This window comes from Trichomycterus rosablanca, chromosome 17, assembly GCF_030014385.1.
Source record: "Trichomycterus rosablanca isolate fTriRos1 chromosome 17, fTriRos1.hap1, whole genome shotgun sequence".
In the NCBI taxonomy this organism is placed as follows: domain Eukaryota; kingdom Metazoa; phylum Chordata; class Actinopteri; order Siluriformes; family Trichomycteridae; genus Trichomycterus; species Trichomycterus rosablanca.
Window position 1 is genome coordinate 5,380,998 of NC_086004.1, and position 18,073 is coordinate 5,399,070.

The 18,073-nt window shown below is 40.0% G+C and overlaps 1 protein-coding gene across 2 annotated transcripts; it reads left to right on the forward strand.

Annotated features, from left to right (window-relative positions):
* The first annotated feature begins 933 nt into the window (after positions 1-933).
* cbarpb (CACN subunit beta associated regulatory protein b) lies at positions 934-17,332 on the forward strand. Of its 2 annotated transcripts, none has more exons than XM_063013259.1 (10): positions 934-1,097; positions 7,046-7,118; positions 7,909-8,054; positions 10,945-11,027; positions 11,118-11,280; positions 12,192-12,363; positions 12,555-12,701; positions 13,066-13,300; positions 13,620-13,797; positions 14,167-17,332. In XM_063013259.1, the coding sequence occupies exons 2-10, from the start codon at positions 7,071-7,073 to the stop codon at positions 15,629-15,631; spliced, it is 2,637 nt and encodes an 878-aa protein (XP_062869329.1). In that variant the 5' UTR covers positions 934-1,097; positions 7,046-7,070; the 3' UTR covers positions 15,632-17,332. The 2 variants fall into 2 exon arrangements, with proteins under 2 accessions (XP_062869329.1, XP_062869328.1); XM_063013258.1 differs by lacking the exon at positions 934-1,097 and adding an exon at positions 3,612-3,707.
* Positions 17,333-18,073: the final 741 nt, after the last annotated feature.

Genomic DNA, 18,073 nt, shown 5'->3' on the forward strand with positions numbered 1-18,073 from the left:
ACATTTCATGTTCTCTTTTACCCCTCAAAGACTAACGTCCTTAAGGACAGTGTAATCTGACAGTGAGTACACATAATATCGTACAGTGTGCAAATAAAATCAGACAGGATATATTTGAGTATTCGCATATAGTGTGACAGGTAAAGTATTTCTTTATTACAAAATTCGACAATTTCGTATCTCCAATTCACCTGACTGCATGTCTTTGGAGTGTGGGAGGGAGCCGGAGCCAGGAGGAAACCCACGCAGACACGTGGAGAACATGCAAACTCCACACAGCAAGGACACGGACCACCCCACCTGAGGCGACAGTGCTACCCACTGAGCCACCGCCCCTGACAGGTAATGAATGATCTTATAAGACCTCTAAAACAGCACAGGTTTAATAAGCAGGTTAACCCTTCTGTTATGTTTACGGGTCAAATTGACCCGTGTTAATGTCTCAAAATCTAAAAAGACATAGTTAAAAGTATTTTTTGGTATGAAATTTCATTGATTTAACTTATTAAGCCAAGCAGAAGGGGTAAATAATGAGATATAAACAATGATTATTGGGATTTTTTGGTTTCTCACACTTAACTGGGTCAAACTGACGAGAACGAACATAACAGGAGGGTTTTAAATAAAGTGTAAACATGCACTATTACGTAAAAATTATTGCAAATTATGAATTGATAAAACAAAACAAATCCTTGGGTGCATCTTATATAATACACACAAACACAGTTTCATCATCAAATTCTAAATTAATTGTTTGGCACAAAAAAAAAAAGACTTCAGTTACATAAAATAGAACACGTTACACATAACAAACAGCTTGCCTGGGGTGATGAGTAAGTGCAAGGAATTGCCTCATTACCATGAATATGCTAATAAGATGCTTTGACGGATTTCTGCGTGTCTCATTATAGCCACTGATGCCCGTTTAGATTCGTCCCCCACTGTTGCGTCATAGGGTGCTTTCCAGAGTGGGCGTGGCTACCGTCGGCACCTTTCATTCATAAATCCAGAAGAAGATTCCACTGTGTACTAACCGCGCTGAAGATCCAGTGCTGCTGGAGAACCGTGTTTACATGGATCACCTACATTAGAACTAGGTAGGATTGCACACGCTGATCTGATCGTGTACCTTCAGCATGATATAGTGCTGATGTTTCTCTCGTTGTTATGCATGAGCAGTGCTTGAATTGCATGAATGAATTGCATGTATTTTTTGCAAACCGTGATGATCACTTTTGATTGCGGGATCTTGTAAATCCGTCGGGAAATCCAGTAGATCGTGACCAGTGCATGGTGCCGCACTAGAACAGTAAGATAGTTTGTACTCTTAAATAATAATGGCACGACTGTTTTATATGGGAGACCTAGCTGTATTCGTTCATTCATTATTTCATTCATTATCCAGTTTCACTAGCCGACTCATCTTGGTCAGGATTGCTCCAGGAACACTGGGTGCTAGAAAGAAATGCTCACTTGACAGGGCGCCAATCCATCCCAGGGTAACACTCATACATTCATAATAATTGGAGGAAACCCGCCGTGGACAAAAGAGGGTACATTTAAAACTAATCACAGACAATGATTATAGAACCGAGGATCAAACCTAGGTCCTCAGAACCCTTGTTGCTGTGCAGCACTCAATCTGCTCTTACATGTCTATTTAGAACTAGCTGTGACTTGAATATTAGTCAATAATTCAGTTGTCCAGTAGAAGTTCAATATCTCTTGATGCATGCTCAATAATCCAGGTGCACAAATCCACAAAGCTGAATCAGTTCATCTGGACACATGTTTGTTATAGAGATACGTTTCGTCACTCATCCAAGTGTGTGGTGAATTCCCCAACCTTATATGCAGCAGATATTGGGGTATTCACCACCTGCTCAGACTGAAGAAGTCACAGATGAACCAATTCAACTTGTGTCCAGATGAACTGATTCAACTTTGTGGATAGAAGTTCAATAGTTTTTAATATTTGTCAGTCCTGATCTACAAGTGTAATTGCACTCATAAATATTTCCACATTAATACAGCAGTGATTTGAGAGTATTTTAAATTCTAAACTGTGGGTGACACTGTGGTGCAGCTGGTGCATGCCACAAAGCAACATGGTTCCAGAGAACCTGGAATTAAGTCTCATCTCTGGGCACTGTCTGTCTGCAGTGTAACATGTTCTCCCCATCTCTGTGTGGGAGTATTTTCTTTTACCCGCCAAACATATGTTGAAGGTTGATTGGCTTCTCAGTACTGAGCAACTGCCTTCTACTAAGACCTATCACAACATGACCTTAAGGCAAGCAGTTAACAAAATGTGTGACCTGTTATAAGCCCATAATATTTTATTAATCCACAGTAGCAATGTGGATTATAGTGACAGATCATCATGCTATTCAGTAATTAGTTGGTTTTGGGGTCACTTTGCACTGCATATTATAGAACTTTCTCTGCTATATTAGACCCGGTTTAACATTTGGGGTTAAAAGGAGTGTGTTACATGAATAATTTTGACTTGCATACAGGGAATATCCAAATGTAAGACTGGAGAACACCAATCCTTAGCTGCAGCCTGGGTAAGGTTGAGGGTTAAGGATGGTTAAAAGAAGATTAAATAAAAACTAAAAAGAAATAAAAAGCATTTAAAAATATATGTAACGTATAGTACAATTGATTGTATTTTGAAAAATGCAATAAAAACAAGAATCTACAGCCTGTAGCCAATCATGTCTGCATGTGTAGACTGGCTGGCTGATAGCAGTGGGTTTAGATCTCAGTGGTAGTGGGCTAGCATCATAGCGCATTAATGGTAAAATAACAGAAAATCATTTTAGGGCATTAAGGGCGGTGGTACCATAATGAATAATGTTCTGGATTAGTAATCGGAAGACCACTGGTTCAAGCCCCACCAATACCAGGTTGCCACTGCTGGGACCTTGAGCAAGTCCCTGAGCCTTCATTTGTTTGGATTGTATTCGATCACAGTTTGGTATCTTCGGATAAAAATAAAAATGGGTTTAAAAAAGGATTTTGGAAGTTGGGTGGAAACCTTGATGCCCAGAAGAAATATGGAGAACATGTAAAACTTCTCACAGGCAGTGACTGAGTTTAAGAATCCATATGGGCTTGTTTGGGGGTTAGTGGGTTGCTAATGCTACTTATGCTAGCAAGGCATTCTGGGGAAAGAGTCTGGACTGAGTGTGAAACAGATACAGTATAATGATGCAACCCACTTAAAATATCTAAGAAAATTGCATTATACAACATTTTCCACTCCTCTAAATAACTGAAAATAGCCAAGGAGTGTAATCAGTATTGAAAAATGATTAAGAAGTCAAACTTGCTTTTATCAACTAGTGGTATAGAAAATGTTCTGAACTGCTGCAGCACTAATTTGATGTTCCAGTAGTGATACTGTGTTATTCGATGAGATTCAGAACATAAGTAATCTCCGAGGCTATAATGGTGGAGTCATTTCATGTGGGCTGGAGAGAGAAAAAGCGATAACGTCGAGCTGTTATGAGGTTGTGTGTGGGCAGAGATTGGCTGAGTATGCAGTAGGAACCAGGCTTTGCAGCCACACACACACACACACACACACACACACATACTGACATGAGGCAGTATCTCAGCACTGAAGGCACAGGGACTGCACATACACACTGCTCTGCATGTTGCCTTTTCCTATCTAAATGAGAGAATCTGCGTGGAAGGTGAGTTTATATTCGAGTGTGTTTTCATCTAGCTGTGTGTCTATGTGTGCTTGGCAAATGAAGAGCTAAAGCGAGAGTGGAAAACAGACCGAGGAAGGAAGGTTGATGTGGTTTGGGCAGAAGCTGCAGCAATAATGCGATTATCTGATAGAAGCACATGCTACAGGGCCTCAGCTGCTGGAAAGCTGGATCATAATAACCAAGAAAACATTTTTCCTCAAAATTGATAGAAGTGATTATGCATGGAAGCATTTTTTATTCATGGAGCTGAATCTGCATTTTGATCTTTTCTTTGGCCATTACTGCATGTTGAGTCAGAGTCGTCATGAACCTGTATTGAGTCTGATTTATTTCAGTCAGTGGTTGAAAAGGCAATGCAGCAATATACGTAACTGTACCTGGAAATGGTGTTTATCTTTTAAATTATTAGTTTTTATGTAAATTAGCTGTCAATTAAAGAGCCAATCATGTCTTAAACTTGACTTTAAAAAGCAGATGCATATTTTCTCAGTAAAGATGATAAAGAAAGTAAAACTAAAATGTCAACCTTTATTCATACTTGCTTGATACACCTTTGGTAGTTAGAATGGACAGAATTTTTTGGATAAACCTAAGTTTTGTACATGATGAAGTTTTGACACCCCAGATCAGGACTGAGTCAATCATGAAATGATTCCTCTTTTTGTTAAACCCCACCACTGTTGCTTTGGTTGGTCATTGTGTTTCTTAAAGGCAAACTTCCATTCCAGTTGATTTTGGGCAGATAGAAGGAAATTTTATCCAGGATCATCTTGCACTGTTCACCAATTATTTGTACACTAGTACTGACCAGAATGCCAGTCCCTGCTGCTAAACAAATCTGACATAATGCTACCACCACTATATTTTACAGAGGCGCTGGTGTTACCTGGCTTGCATACCTGGTGAGATTTAAACCAGACATAATGCTACCAATTTACAATGATCTCTGATGTGCACATGTTAAACCACTGACAGGTGAAGTGATGTGTCGTTACAGTAGCAGGGATGATATTTATTAGAAAACAAGTGAACAGTCAGTTCGTGTAGGGTCCTTTTTGGCATGCAGTCATTTAAAATCTACCAAAAGTGGACCACGAATGGCCCAGTCCTTGTCCAGTCTCATAGATGTGCTACTGCAGCACCACAGCTATTGTAACTAAATCCCTTCATGGCAACATGAAGTCATGAAGTATTCAGTAATGGTTTGAGAAACATGACAAAGTGTTTATGATCTTGACTTGCCTCCAAAATCAAAGGCCTCCAATTACAGGCCTCCTAACATCTTGGTGCCATATACCACAGGAGACTGTCAAAGGTCCTGTGGAGTCCATGCCTTGATGGGTCAGAGCTGTTTTGGTGGAACAAGGGAGACCTATTAATATTAGACAGGTGGTTGCCAGATGTTTAGAGCCTTTGAGATGTTCGTGGACAGTCTTTCACATCTGTGCTTTTCCGTGATTAGATTCCTGACCTGTTTTTGATGCTGGCGAGGTATTGTGTTTAGAGAATAATTACATTCACAATTACAAGGGGTGTAAATACTTTTTAAAGCAAGTAAATTGGTTAAGAATTTGGTTTGCCCTTTTTATTTGTTGTAATGATTACTGTTTTATACTTCTACTGAAAATAACCTTGCAGTACTATTATGAATATTTATATTTGTATTTATTTCACTTACATTATCCTGGTCATGGCCACTGTATGTCTGACTCCAATTATTAACACTGCCCACAAGTAAAAGGTAGGCAGTTCATCTTACCGCCCACACACTCACCCACTCACTCACCCACTCACTCACCCACTCACACCAAGAGTAGGTTTTTTACTCCACATTATGCTTGCGTGAGAGGAAGGTTGGAGAAAATTCATGCTGGCAAAAAGAGAACATGTCAAACTGCAAAAATAATCAAAACCCATTGATTGATAACCACTGCAATATAAAACAGTTTAGTAGAGAGAGTACTTTTTCAGAGCAGGGTAATTAGGATACAATGCTTTTTAAAAGGATTGCGTGGTGATGCACCAGGTAGTGTTGGTGTTGCACAGATTCAAGGACCCAGGTTTGCTTACTCTCTGCTTGACATGTTTTATTTCTGTGTCTTCTCTAAGTATTTCAGATTTCTCCCATATCTCAAAAGACAGTGGGTGGATTGGCTTTTGTCAGACAGTTAATTAGATGTTAATGAGTGTTATGCAATGTGACCTGTATGTCTGGGCTCCAGGCCCATGTGACCCTGACCATGATAAAGTAATTACTGAAGATGAGTTTCTGAATATTACATAAGCATCATAAGGGTGACTCGGTGGTACCATGAGCAATGTTGATGCCACACAACTTTAGGGACCCAGGTTCAGTCCTCACCACAGAGTGTAGTCTATGTACAGTTTGTGAAGAATGTTTATCTTCATGTTACTGGAAGTGAGTATGTAATGCTTTGCAAGGGACTGGCACACTCTCCAGCACACTGTCCACCTCTTGTCCAGTGTTTCCAGGATAGGCGTTGGAGCCCTCAAAACAGAACAAAGCAGTTACCAAAAATGAGTGAATTCATAAACAAATTCATATAAGGAAAGCCACATAACATAGCATAGTGGAACAACAGTTAGTGTTGGTGCCACACAGCTCTGGGAACTCAGGTTTAATCCTTTCCTCAGATTACAGACTTTGTGTTGTTTGTGGGTTTCCATTCTCAACATCCCATAAATATGCCAGTTAAAGTTATATGTCACTCAAAGTTACCACAGAGTGTAAATGATTTATTAGCATTCATTAAAAAGGAATAACTTAGGAAATATATGATGTCATATGGGTGACACAGTGGAGCAGCAGGTAGTTTTGTTGTTCCATGGAGCAGCTTTCCAGCAGGTCAGGCCATCAAATTCATGGCCTGCTAAAGGACAGCAATAGCAGACAATTCTTTAGGCTTTTACCGTAAAGCTGTAGACAACACAAGCTCATTGAAAGGGGCTGCAGAGTGCTCAGACACTGCCTGTCCTTGATTGCAACTTTCACTAGTGAGATCCAAACTGCCTTTGAAAACAATGTCAACACAAGACATGTTTGTTGAGAGCTTCATGGATTGAGCTTTTATAGGCATACAAGCCTCAGATTAACATGTGAAATGCCAAGTGTCAGCAGAAGTGATGTAATGCACACCACCACTGGACTCTAGAGAGATGATAAATCCCATGACGTCTTCTCCCAGTATAGAAATTCTTGACTGTGGTAATTGTATATATGCTGCAGAGAATGATTTAAGAACAAACACAAAGAATAGATTGAAAAACCCTGAAATATTTATTTTAAACATTTTTAGGAGAACGTACTTGTTGGCCTGGACCATGAGCAATGAGTCTGCCGTCTGGAAAAACCTAACAGAACCCCCCACGGTAAGTACATCTCTCTTTGTACTCTAAGCGAGGTGTCATTGTGTTAATTTCCATCTCTGGCCTGTTTCCTGTACTGTTCTTGATTATTAAACCCATCCTCTTTCTCTAGAAGGATCTTCAGACATGCAGATAGAAAATATCCTGCTCTGGGTTCTCAGTAATTGGATTTACAGTCCTATCTAAACAAATTAGCTCTGCACAAGAAATTTCAGTTTAGCTGGTGTTGGCTCAGAGCACCAATGTAATACACATCATGATTGCAGACATTATTTTCAATTACCAACATCAGATGCATTATTTTATCAATGAAGGGAATTAGTGGTGGGTTTTTTATTGGAGAATGTTTGGCGCTTGCTGCTTAAATGCATTATAAACTTAATATTACTTGCTTTTGTCCTGTGGTGATTGTACAATTTCAAATCTTTACATTTAGTTAGCTGATTAGACAAAAGCTGTAGTCTTATACACTTACAAATGTACTAGTTACCGGCTGTTACCAGTAGTCTGGCGTAACAAGGACTCGCAGACGGGTTAGGATGCAAGTGCAGGTTAATTAAGAGATACAGTCGAACAATCCAAAAACACAAACCAAAAAAGTCAGATAACAGGCAAGGGTTGGTCGATCTACAAACAGGTTATAGTAGACAAGACTTGTATGAATAATCAAAGATATAAGGCTGTGGTGGTGATCAAAGGCAATGGATTCAAAGAACTGCTCAGTATAGGATGGGATAGACACTGACACCTAACAGTGGTCCCTAACAAGTCTTACACTGTGGTGTTTACTCAGGAGCTCCCTCTGGGACACGGGGTGCAGGATGGCTACGTCCTCCAGCTTGTGCTCCTGTCCATCTTCCTTGCCGTGACTCTGGTCCTGTTGTCTATCCTGCTGATTACCTGCCGCCGCTGCTGGGAGGGGGACCGGTGGTATTCTAGGTGAGATTACGGCCTCAAAGAAATACATACAGATACCACAATTCAAACAAGAATTAAACAAGATGATGCTACATCTTCTTAGCTAATAGGAGATCTGAATGAATGAATGATTGTAACCAGTGTTGACAAGTCTGATTCAGGTTTGATTGCAGCAAATACCATCCATTTCCTGAATAGTATTTGCTGCTTTATAGTTGCTACTTGCTGTTGATTAAAAATAGACCAAAAATACAAGAAGATAAAATGTTATTCTCCCTATTCTGATTACTGAATGATCACAGATCATTAAATAATTTTTTGTAAATAAGTTATTAAACAAAAAACACTGTAGACTATAATTTCAATTACTTGAGAAGCAGTTATTCGTCTAGTATATTGTGAAACAGTAACTGGCTCTTGGTTACTCAATTAACCACTTACCAGACTTAATTGGTAAGCCAGTTTAGCTAATTGAGTAACAGTAAAGTGTGATTTCAGCCAGCCATATAGAATATACATTTACCAACAAAGTCAGGCATTAAACCTAAAAGAAGTACAGGAACACTATGCTATGAACTGAGAAAGTTTCAGATAAGCAAAGAAAAAACAATTTGTCTGTAAAAGGTTACAAATCCATTTCTAAGGCTCTCAGACTAACCAAAAGCAGGGTCATTATTTATAAATGGAGAAAAAATGGAACCGTGGTAAATAAATATACAGTGCTTGTCTGAAAAAAAAACTTTTGGAATAATATTTTATGGACAGAAAGAACAATTCCTTTTTATTTATTTCATTAGCATTATCGCTTTATCCTGGTCAGTGAGTCAGTGATAGCACAGCTGAGATTCGACCTAGGATCCCAGTGGTTGTGTGCTAGCATATTAGACAGTAATATTTTTGACTATTATGTCTTATTATGTCTGGTAAAAAACAAGTGCATCATTTTATTGTAAGAATATTTTACCATAGTGGTGGTAGAGTTTTTGTGTCAATAACATTATTGTGAATTTCACTCTATATCAGAAAATTCTTGGTAATAATTAAGGAAAACCTGTTTGTCAGTGAAAGCAGAGCCTAGCGCTGAGTGGGCTAAAAAATCTTTCACACTGATGTAAAAGATGTAAACAAATTAAACCACAGTCATTGCTGCTAAATCTGTTGCAGTCAGTCAGACCTATTCATTTTGTTATTTCACCTCATTCAAGTCATATTACCATATTTACAGGTCTACATGTTGTGCCATTTTGTTGGAAGTGTGGGAACGTTACCGTCCAAAACATTTGGCCACCCATGCCTTTATGTTTGTGAGATTGTGTGTCAGTGTGTGGAAACTGAGAGGTACCGACTCTGCTCACACTGCAGTCTCCCAAAAATGACAAGACTGATGAGATCTCATAACAGCCATCAGCCGTGATTAATCTCTCCTGGTGCGCAGAGTACAATCCACACATACACACACACACACACACACACACACACACACACACAGTCACAGCTTCAGGCTGGAAAAGCACCCAGTTTATTCTCACTGCTTCTTGGTCCCATATGGACAGACAAACTGTCTCATGTAATCAGAGAGTCATTTATGCAGATAGCACAGTAGGCTCAACACACCATCCTGAGTTTTTGACTGCCATATTATTCAGATTTGTGATTAATGTTCTAAATACAATCAACCCCAACATTACTAAAACTATGAGATCAGTCATTAGCATTTTCACACCTTTTCAAGTGGGTTTAAGTTGGGAACTGGGATGACCAAGACACTTTTGATTTTGTGCTTATCAAACTATTTTATTGTGAATGTTGATGTGTTTTGGATCATAGTCCTGTGGAAACATCTAATCACAACCTAGTTTTTTTTCTTTTTGTAATGTGAGATAGATTTTCAAAGTCGATAATGCCATGTATCCCAACATAGTTCTAATGTAATGTGGTGGAACATGAATAAAAGAATTACAGATACTTAACCATACTTATGGGCAGGAATAAGGTTTTAAAAGCTTGGGTTTGTAATTAACCCAGTTTTATTGTAAGGTTCATTAGTGCCTTCTAGGTGCTTATACTGAGAAGATTTTTTCTGACGTCCTCCAAATGGTTTATATAGTATAATATAGTATTTATAGTATATTGTAGTATAATATAGTATAGTATTTACAGTATATTGTAGTATAGTGTAGTATTCTCAGTATGTTGTAGTATAGTACATTATGATATACTGTAGTATGAATGAAGAAGGATGAATGCCTTTATTTGTTATATATTCATATACACATGTACAGTATAATGAATTTCATTTTATGCGTATACCAGCTTGTTTGGAAGCTAGGGTCAGAGCGCAGGGTACAGTGCCCATGGAGCAGACAGCGTTGAGGGCCTGGCTGCACAGCAGAGCCTGGATTTGAATCGGCAATCTTTCGCCTGATAGCCCAAAGCTCTACTCAATAGGCTACCACTGTCCCTATGGTGTAGCATAATGTAGTATATCGTAGTACATAGTACAGTACCTAATTGTAGATTTAAAGACCTGTTCTCAAACCTTTCAGAGGTTAATGATTGATTTCTCATGGATTTTAGTCAGTTATGCTTAGAAGAGCTTAAGGTAAAAGAGGACGAGGATGAACAGCAACAAGATGGATGGATACAATTTAAGGAACAATAAACAAGCCATTAAGAAGTCTAAAGACCCAAACCGAAGATAGCATGTTCTGGAGTAATACTGTCACAATGGTTAAAGTCAATTCAACTTAATTAATACTATATATGTAGATTATTAATAATGTATATTATAAGTCAGCTTATTTACCACAAAGACATAGTTCATTAATATTAACTACACACCTTTATTAAACATACCAGTAATTTGGCAGACCCCAGATTTAAGCCTTTGCTTATTTCCATCCATATGAAGGTTCATTCCATGTAAAAGGACCAGTGATGATCCAGAGAAAACCACCACCACCTCATATACCGAGGAGTCGCACCCAGTGCCTGGTAAGTCTTAATGTCCTAATTCCTCATATCCACATCCACATCGTTATGGCCCTGGAGCAGGATTCTAATGCGCACATCTCTTACATTCAGAAATCACAATCCGTGTGGACGAATCAGACTGTTTGTCAGCAGCCAGCTTCCATGACATGGAGACAGAGCGCTTCCTGTCCACTGGGAGCACAGGCCGTCGAGTCTCCTTTAATGAGGCGGCCCTCTTCGACCACAGCAAGAAGGCTCAGGAAAAGGGTCGAAGGTCAGCTCATCATTTCTGCATTTCTTTTTTTTTCAAAACAGAACATGTGTCACTATATATTAGGAACTCTACATTTTAACAAAAACAGTGGTAAAATCAAGGCAAAATCTAGTCAGCACAAATCCAGTTAACATGTTAATCATTGTTCAAACAGTGGACATAGTCATTGCCTGAATTGTGAAGTCAATACACTTTTGTCATGTGATAAAGGACATTTGGCTTTTTTGGCCTCGTTTGTCATCTCATATTTATACTCCAGTGAAACAGAAAGTCATGGATGAAAGTCATGGATAAGAGTTCCTAAACACTAAGGTAAACTTACAGAAGCATTGGTTTATATTTAATTGTTTACTGATGCAAAAAAAGTGAAATTATCATTATAACATAATAAAATTTAATTATTTAGCCACATTACTGCCTGGTTTTATTGCTGGGCCTTTGAGCTTAAAGATCCTCAATTGCTTGGTTTGCATTTGGTCACATTTGCTTACAAAGTTGCTTTTATTGAAAAGGGACTGTTTAGTGGCATGAGAATAAATCTAAATCAAGTTGAAGATAAGAAATGGCATTAAGACAGTACCTGAAAAACACGAAGAGCCAGGCTGGCTTGTTTACATTCATACTGCTAGTCACAATGTTAAAACATCCCCAAGAGTCCATTACTCCACCATAATGTTACGGCTTAGAAAAAACATGACAGACGTCTTTGCTGCTCCTGCTGTAGTTCACCTTGTCACCACTAGAGCCAAATTTATATCTTATGAAGTTTTAAAAAGTAAAATCTAAATTGCAACCAGCTTTAATTATATTTTAGTTCAAGATTATACTACTTTACCACATCCTTTCATGGCTATTTTTACTACAAACATGCATTTTACAAATCTGAGCTTCATTTGTTTCTCCATGTTCAGATACACACTCACTGAGGGGGACTTCCATCACCTGAAGAATGCACGGCTCACCCACCTCCACCTCCCACCAGCCGCCCTGAAGATTGTCACCATCCACGAGTGTGAGTCATCAGAGAACAGCATCGCCATGACAACACGACCTGTCGCTAAATCCAGCCTCTCCATCTTTCAGGTGACAGCTACAGCGCTACCGTATTAAGAAGTGGGTCAGTGGTTGCTGGGTTGGGCGGGGCTGGGCTCTTCACATGATGTATTGTTGATAAGGGTGATTATTTTTTAAGATTACATGGGGTGTTGATTCTGTGCTAAGCTTCTCTGCAGAAATAAAGTGATGTAGTAAAGATTTGTTTTGTCTGGGCTCAGCCTCCCATGTGCACACTGCCACAGACATCCCTCGCAAGTCTCAGTCCAAGTTCAGCTCTGCCTGGTGATGCTCTCAACTCCACTGTGGATGAGGGCTTTCGTGAAAGTCCAGCAGCTCTCATCCCGGAGCAATCACGAATCGGCCTGGTAAGAACCGCTCACTATTCGAGCATACTACTGTATAAATACAAAAGCTGGGAGCAGTTCTATTCGGCTAATGCTGCACAACAAAAGTCAAATATATAAGCTTTTCCTCTGGTCACTGTCACAAACACTTTTCACTGACCAGATGTTTTTTTGGCTAATAGACCATTCTCAGTACTGCAATGACACTAACATTGTGATAGCGTGGTAGTGTGTGCTGTACTGGTATGATTGTAGCAGGTGCAGCCAACCTGTTGGGATTTTAAACACCTCAATATTAATACTGGGCAGAAAATAAAAGGCCAACATCATCCTTTGACCAACAAGTGCTGTATTGTTGCTTTAATTTAATGTCTGTGCCTTGCAGACAGAAGTGAGAGGTACCAACTTGAGAAATGGGGGCAGCCCAGGCAGTGGGCGAGAGATAGCACCCACCTTGGCTTTGGGCATCCCTTCCTCAAGTGGTGCACCTCAGAGTCCAATGCTGCACTTCTTCACCAAGCTGCGACGACATGCAAGTCTGGAGGGAGCCAGTCCCTACTTAAAGATCAAGAGATGGAAGTTTGATAGCAGCCAGAGGGCCTCCAGTCTCGACACCAGAGGTAAGATAAAAGCTTAGCGTGGGTGAGGGGGGTGTTTGACAAAACATGCTGGGAAACAGATGAATTGTAGTCACTACTGGCATGATTTCTGCAACCTATTAAAACGCATTTGTTGTAAAAAAATTTCACACATTTCACAAAGCTTCTGTTGAGCTGTGTGACTGTGGACAGTGTAAGAGAGACATAAAGACTAAAAAGGAAAGCATCTCACCAGAGGAGTACTAAAAACTGATTTAACGATGATTAAATTGGGTAAAATATGGAGTAAAATGAAAACAAGACTCTGACACATGATAATGACTTGAACTCCATCTGACAGGTTCCCCCAAGCGGAGGCCGTTCCTGAGGCAGCGAGCAGCCAGCGAGAGCATGGATGAGGACGAGCACGGTGCCCATCACATCGACCTCATCCAGTACATCGCCCGCACCAAGGATGTTGCTTACTGCCCACCACGTCTACACCCCCCCCCATCCACACCCCCACCATCCCTCGGCAGGTATTTTTAATTCTTCCCCATCTGTCTGCCGCAGCAACCATCCGCCTCTCCAGCACGCAAAATCAAGTCATTCCATGCTAAGCAGGGCATTGTGACCTTTCTGGCACCTATCAAGTTCACGGAAGACGAGCCAAAATTTCTGGTTCTCCACCGAAGAGTTCACCCACATGAAACACTGTCCGTGGCACACTACAGTGTACCATCTGTGCTTTGGCAGTAACATCCGCATGAATCTCTTCATGGCTGTCTGAGAGCCAATATTTAGACACCACATACTGTTTATCGCCTGTATTTGTGTGACACATGAACATCACAACGTATTTATGAATCTGATTGTATCTGACAGGCTCTGTGTTTTCCTTTCCGTAGGTTAGAGGTGGAGGTGATGGTGGAGCCGAGCTGCAGCAGAGCAATGGAACCCGGGGTGATTGGCCTAACTGCTAAGCCACAAGATGAGCCCTCTGGTACAGGCTGTCGTTGGGAGAGTACAGACCCTCAGAGCCTTTATCATGACATCTGGACCCTGCGTGCATCCCTGGAGCAGTATATCTCATCTGACCAGAGTAGTAACAATGACAAAGATTCAGTGCACAGCGACACGGACAGTGTGTGCTCACTCAGACTTAGGGCGGAGAAGAGTGGGTGGCCCAGCTACCCATCTCAGGACCTTGGGGATGGGTTAGATGGGGATACAGAGCTATCTGAGGATAAAGGTAGGGGTAAAAGTGGGAAGCAAGACAGCATGGACTCAGAGAAGGGAAGCGAGGGTGAATCAAGCACACGGAGGCTTCTGCAGATGGATAGTGGCTATGCATCTATAGAAGCCCCTTGTCGTGGCCCAGATGAGTTCCGGCTGTTACGGAGTAGCAGCGGAAGCAAAGATGAATCAGCCATGGAGCGCATACACTTCTTTACTTGCTCAGGACACAAAGGGACTGTTTGTGAAAGCTTTGACACAGACATCCTTGATGAAGAAATAGAAGATGAACCTGCAGGAGCTAGTGGCATTAGCGATGGTGTGACGAAATTGGATGAGGCCACTATGGTATGGATGCCCTATGGGCAGATGTTCACTCAGTCCGAAGCTCAGCCACGCGTGTCTGCCATGACTTGCCGGGACTATAGCATAGATGAGAAAACAGATGCACTCTTCCATGAATTCTTGCGCCATGATCCCCAGTATGACCAGCAGGAGTCACCAGTGAGAACGAAGCACCAGTCCCGGGTGCATCTGCGCAAACGGTGGCAGCGATCCAAGCAGTATAGTGACCCTGGCCAGCGCTTGCACTCATCCTTTGATCGCTACCGCACCCCGCTCCGCCGCGGAGAGACAGTAAACTACCCTCTAGAAAGTAGTTATCACAGCCGGCTCCCCAGAATTGTCAGTAGTCAAGATGAGGACAACAGTGAAGCGATTCCCAGCCTTCCTGACAAAGCTGATCAGAGCTCAGCAGCTGCTGGTGAGGATACGTCATCTTCAAAGGCTGACCAGACAAAGGTCTCTGCAAGCACTGATACCACTGGACAGTCGAAGGATGAGACAGGACTTGCGTCATCCACACTCCCTTCTGTAGCTGATTCTACTACAGAGCAACCAGAAGTCTTTTTAGAGGAGTCTGGACACGTGGCCCCACCTGCTGAGCAAACTGAAGAGGATCCACCTCCGCAGTTATCTGAAACTGGCTATGGTCCTCAGACCATCACAGCCGAGCTGAGCGATAAACTTGCCTTGAACCTCGAGGATCGTCTGTACTCGGGCCTTCGGAGGACCAGGGAGCGACCTGAGGGTGTTCTGACCGCCACGCATGCCTCGCCCGACCACAGCCCAGTGTAGCACACGGCTCCACCCATCCCAGCCAACTCTATGCTGATATCTCTACAGGGCTTCAGTGTTCAAAGGTTCGATGGATATTCCCCATACACACTTTGAAAAAAGGTTCCAGCTAGTACCCTAAATAGTTCTTAGGGTCCCTCTGGGGAAACCCTTAAAGAGTTTAGGTAAAACCCCCAAAACACAAGGCAAGATCCCAAACCTTTTTAAAAACAACATTAATTATTGTGTATCATGCAGTTATTCCAATACGATGGTTTCTACTATAATCACCTGTAAAGGAATCTTTTTTCTAAGGGTGTAGACACTGATCTAGGATCAGATCCTATATTCAGTTTTAAGGGGAAGTCCACTCTACTTTGTCTCCAGTGTTAAATAAGCAGAGATCAGGACCTTACCTCACATCTGACATTACATTTTGTATTTTTATTTTTTGCTTCATTTAGGCACCAGTCAGTTAAGTGTTGAGCTAAAAAGCCAATATATTCTCTGCACTAGGTAATCCACTGTGAAATTGGGTGCTACCAGACTTATAGTTTATGTCCTACTTTAATTTGCCATGTTTCTACAGTTTCTATACATTTTCTTGAAACTAAAAGCTTAAATTTGAGATATTCTTTTCTTAATATATAGACCATTCCGTGAATGCCACCTTATAACTGCCTACATACAGATGTAACAACATGTGTCTTGGTGGGTTATTTGGCCACCATATGCTTTTAAATCAACTACAATGCAACTTTGCATAGATTTTACATGCGTCTGGTACAGGGGGGATGGAACACCATTCTTTAGGTATTTTATCAATAGTGCTGGAATTAATAGCACTGTCTGACATGTCTATCCAAAACTTGTCATAAGTGTAAAGGCTACAACATATCAGTTACATAATTGTTTTTAACTTTTCATACTGTTCAGTGTCTTCTTAAGCGCTGTAGATGGGGCATCCTGAAGGAGACAACTCATTAGTATAGAAATGGTCACTTCAATAGATCAGGTAATTAGTCACAATAACCATCTATGTATTCACAGTGTCTTCTTTCTTTTAGAGGTCAGGTGGACCCAAACCTCACCTCCTCCGCATAACAGAGCCAGCTTAGTGTAGGAGAGGCCTGTACAGTTCATATTTATGCTACAAACACATGAAACACTACCCAGTTGAGCAGTCTTTGCATTGAGTGGCATAATGACCATCTGTCAAACAAAACCAAACAAAAGATTTTTTGACACCTTGGTTCAAAATCAAGCTGAGAAAAATCCTGGTTGAATGTTAAATGTAACATGCAGTTTACACATATGCAAACATCTGCATTTGTTATGTTCCTTCATCTGTCCTTATATTTCCCATTCACACTTCCATGCTTCCTAACAAAGTTTTCACACCCACCACCCTCTCCATCACCTCGCTCCACTTCAACAGCTCCTGTTTATTGACTGTGTATTGCAAATCAGCAGATGCCTAGGGCACCTGTTCATTCCAATTCCTACATCATTACTGTTGTAGGTGTAGTCTGCACTCACAAAATGAGGTTTTTTATGTTGCACTACAATGATCTGTATATGTCCTCTGCTGAGTATGGACTTTCATCACTTAATTTACAATAGTGTTTATTAAGTGTCTTTATCATTGAATATTAATGTGGTTTATTGTGTACCTGCCAGCATGGGAATAGCTGCCTTTTTAAATACATTTAAAGTATTTAAGCTTTTGTTAATGGCCAGTTATTTATTAATTAATTTATGTGTTTGTTTATTTATTTATTTGTTTTTGTTTTTTTTTAAATATTTTTAAATATATTAAGTGTTGCATATGTAACCATTTTTCACAGGCAAGAATTTAGATTTTTACTATATAATAGGAATCTTAGGGCAGTTATATTTAATAAATACGTAATAAATATTAATTAATGTAAAATGCACTTAAATATTCTTCTGATAAAAAATGTAAATTAAGCTCAAAATATTTTAATATATTATTATAATGTTTTATATGATCATTTTCAGCACATTATCAACTTTAGAGTTAAGTTTGATAATTTACTGCATATAACATTATGCTAAATAAAATGTGAATTTTTATGTGCTATGTTAACACATGAAAGAAAGCAAAAAAGAAACAAATCTATTAAACAAACTTTTATTAAATAAAAGTATTATACAAGTACAACCTTTTATTAGAGTTTCATGTGATGATAAAAATTAAAAAAGAAAAGAAATCACTGCACATGCCCACGTCTGACATAAAACCATCAGTAAAGGTGTACGTACTTTATACATATATATTTATACATGTATACAGTAAAAATCTAAGAGTTAGTATATTATTTATTATTTATTTGTATTATATTGCTTTTCGTTAACACGTTAGCTCTGTAACAGTGTAAGAATGTTACAGCTGTGGTTTTATATTCCTGTTTCTTTATCTGACTTAAAGGTTCATGGATG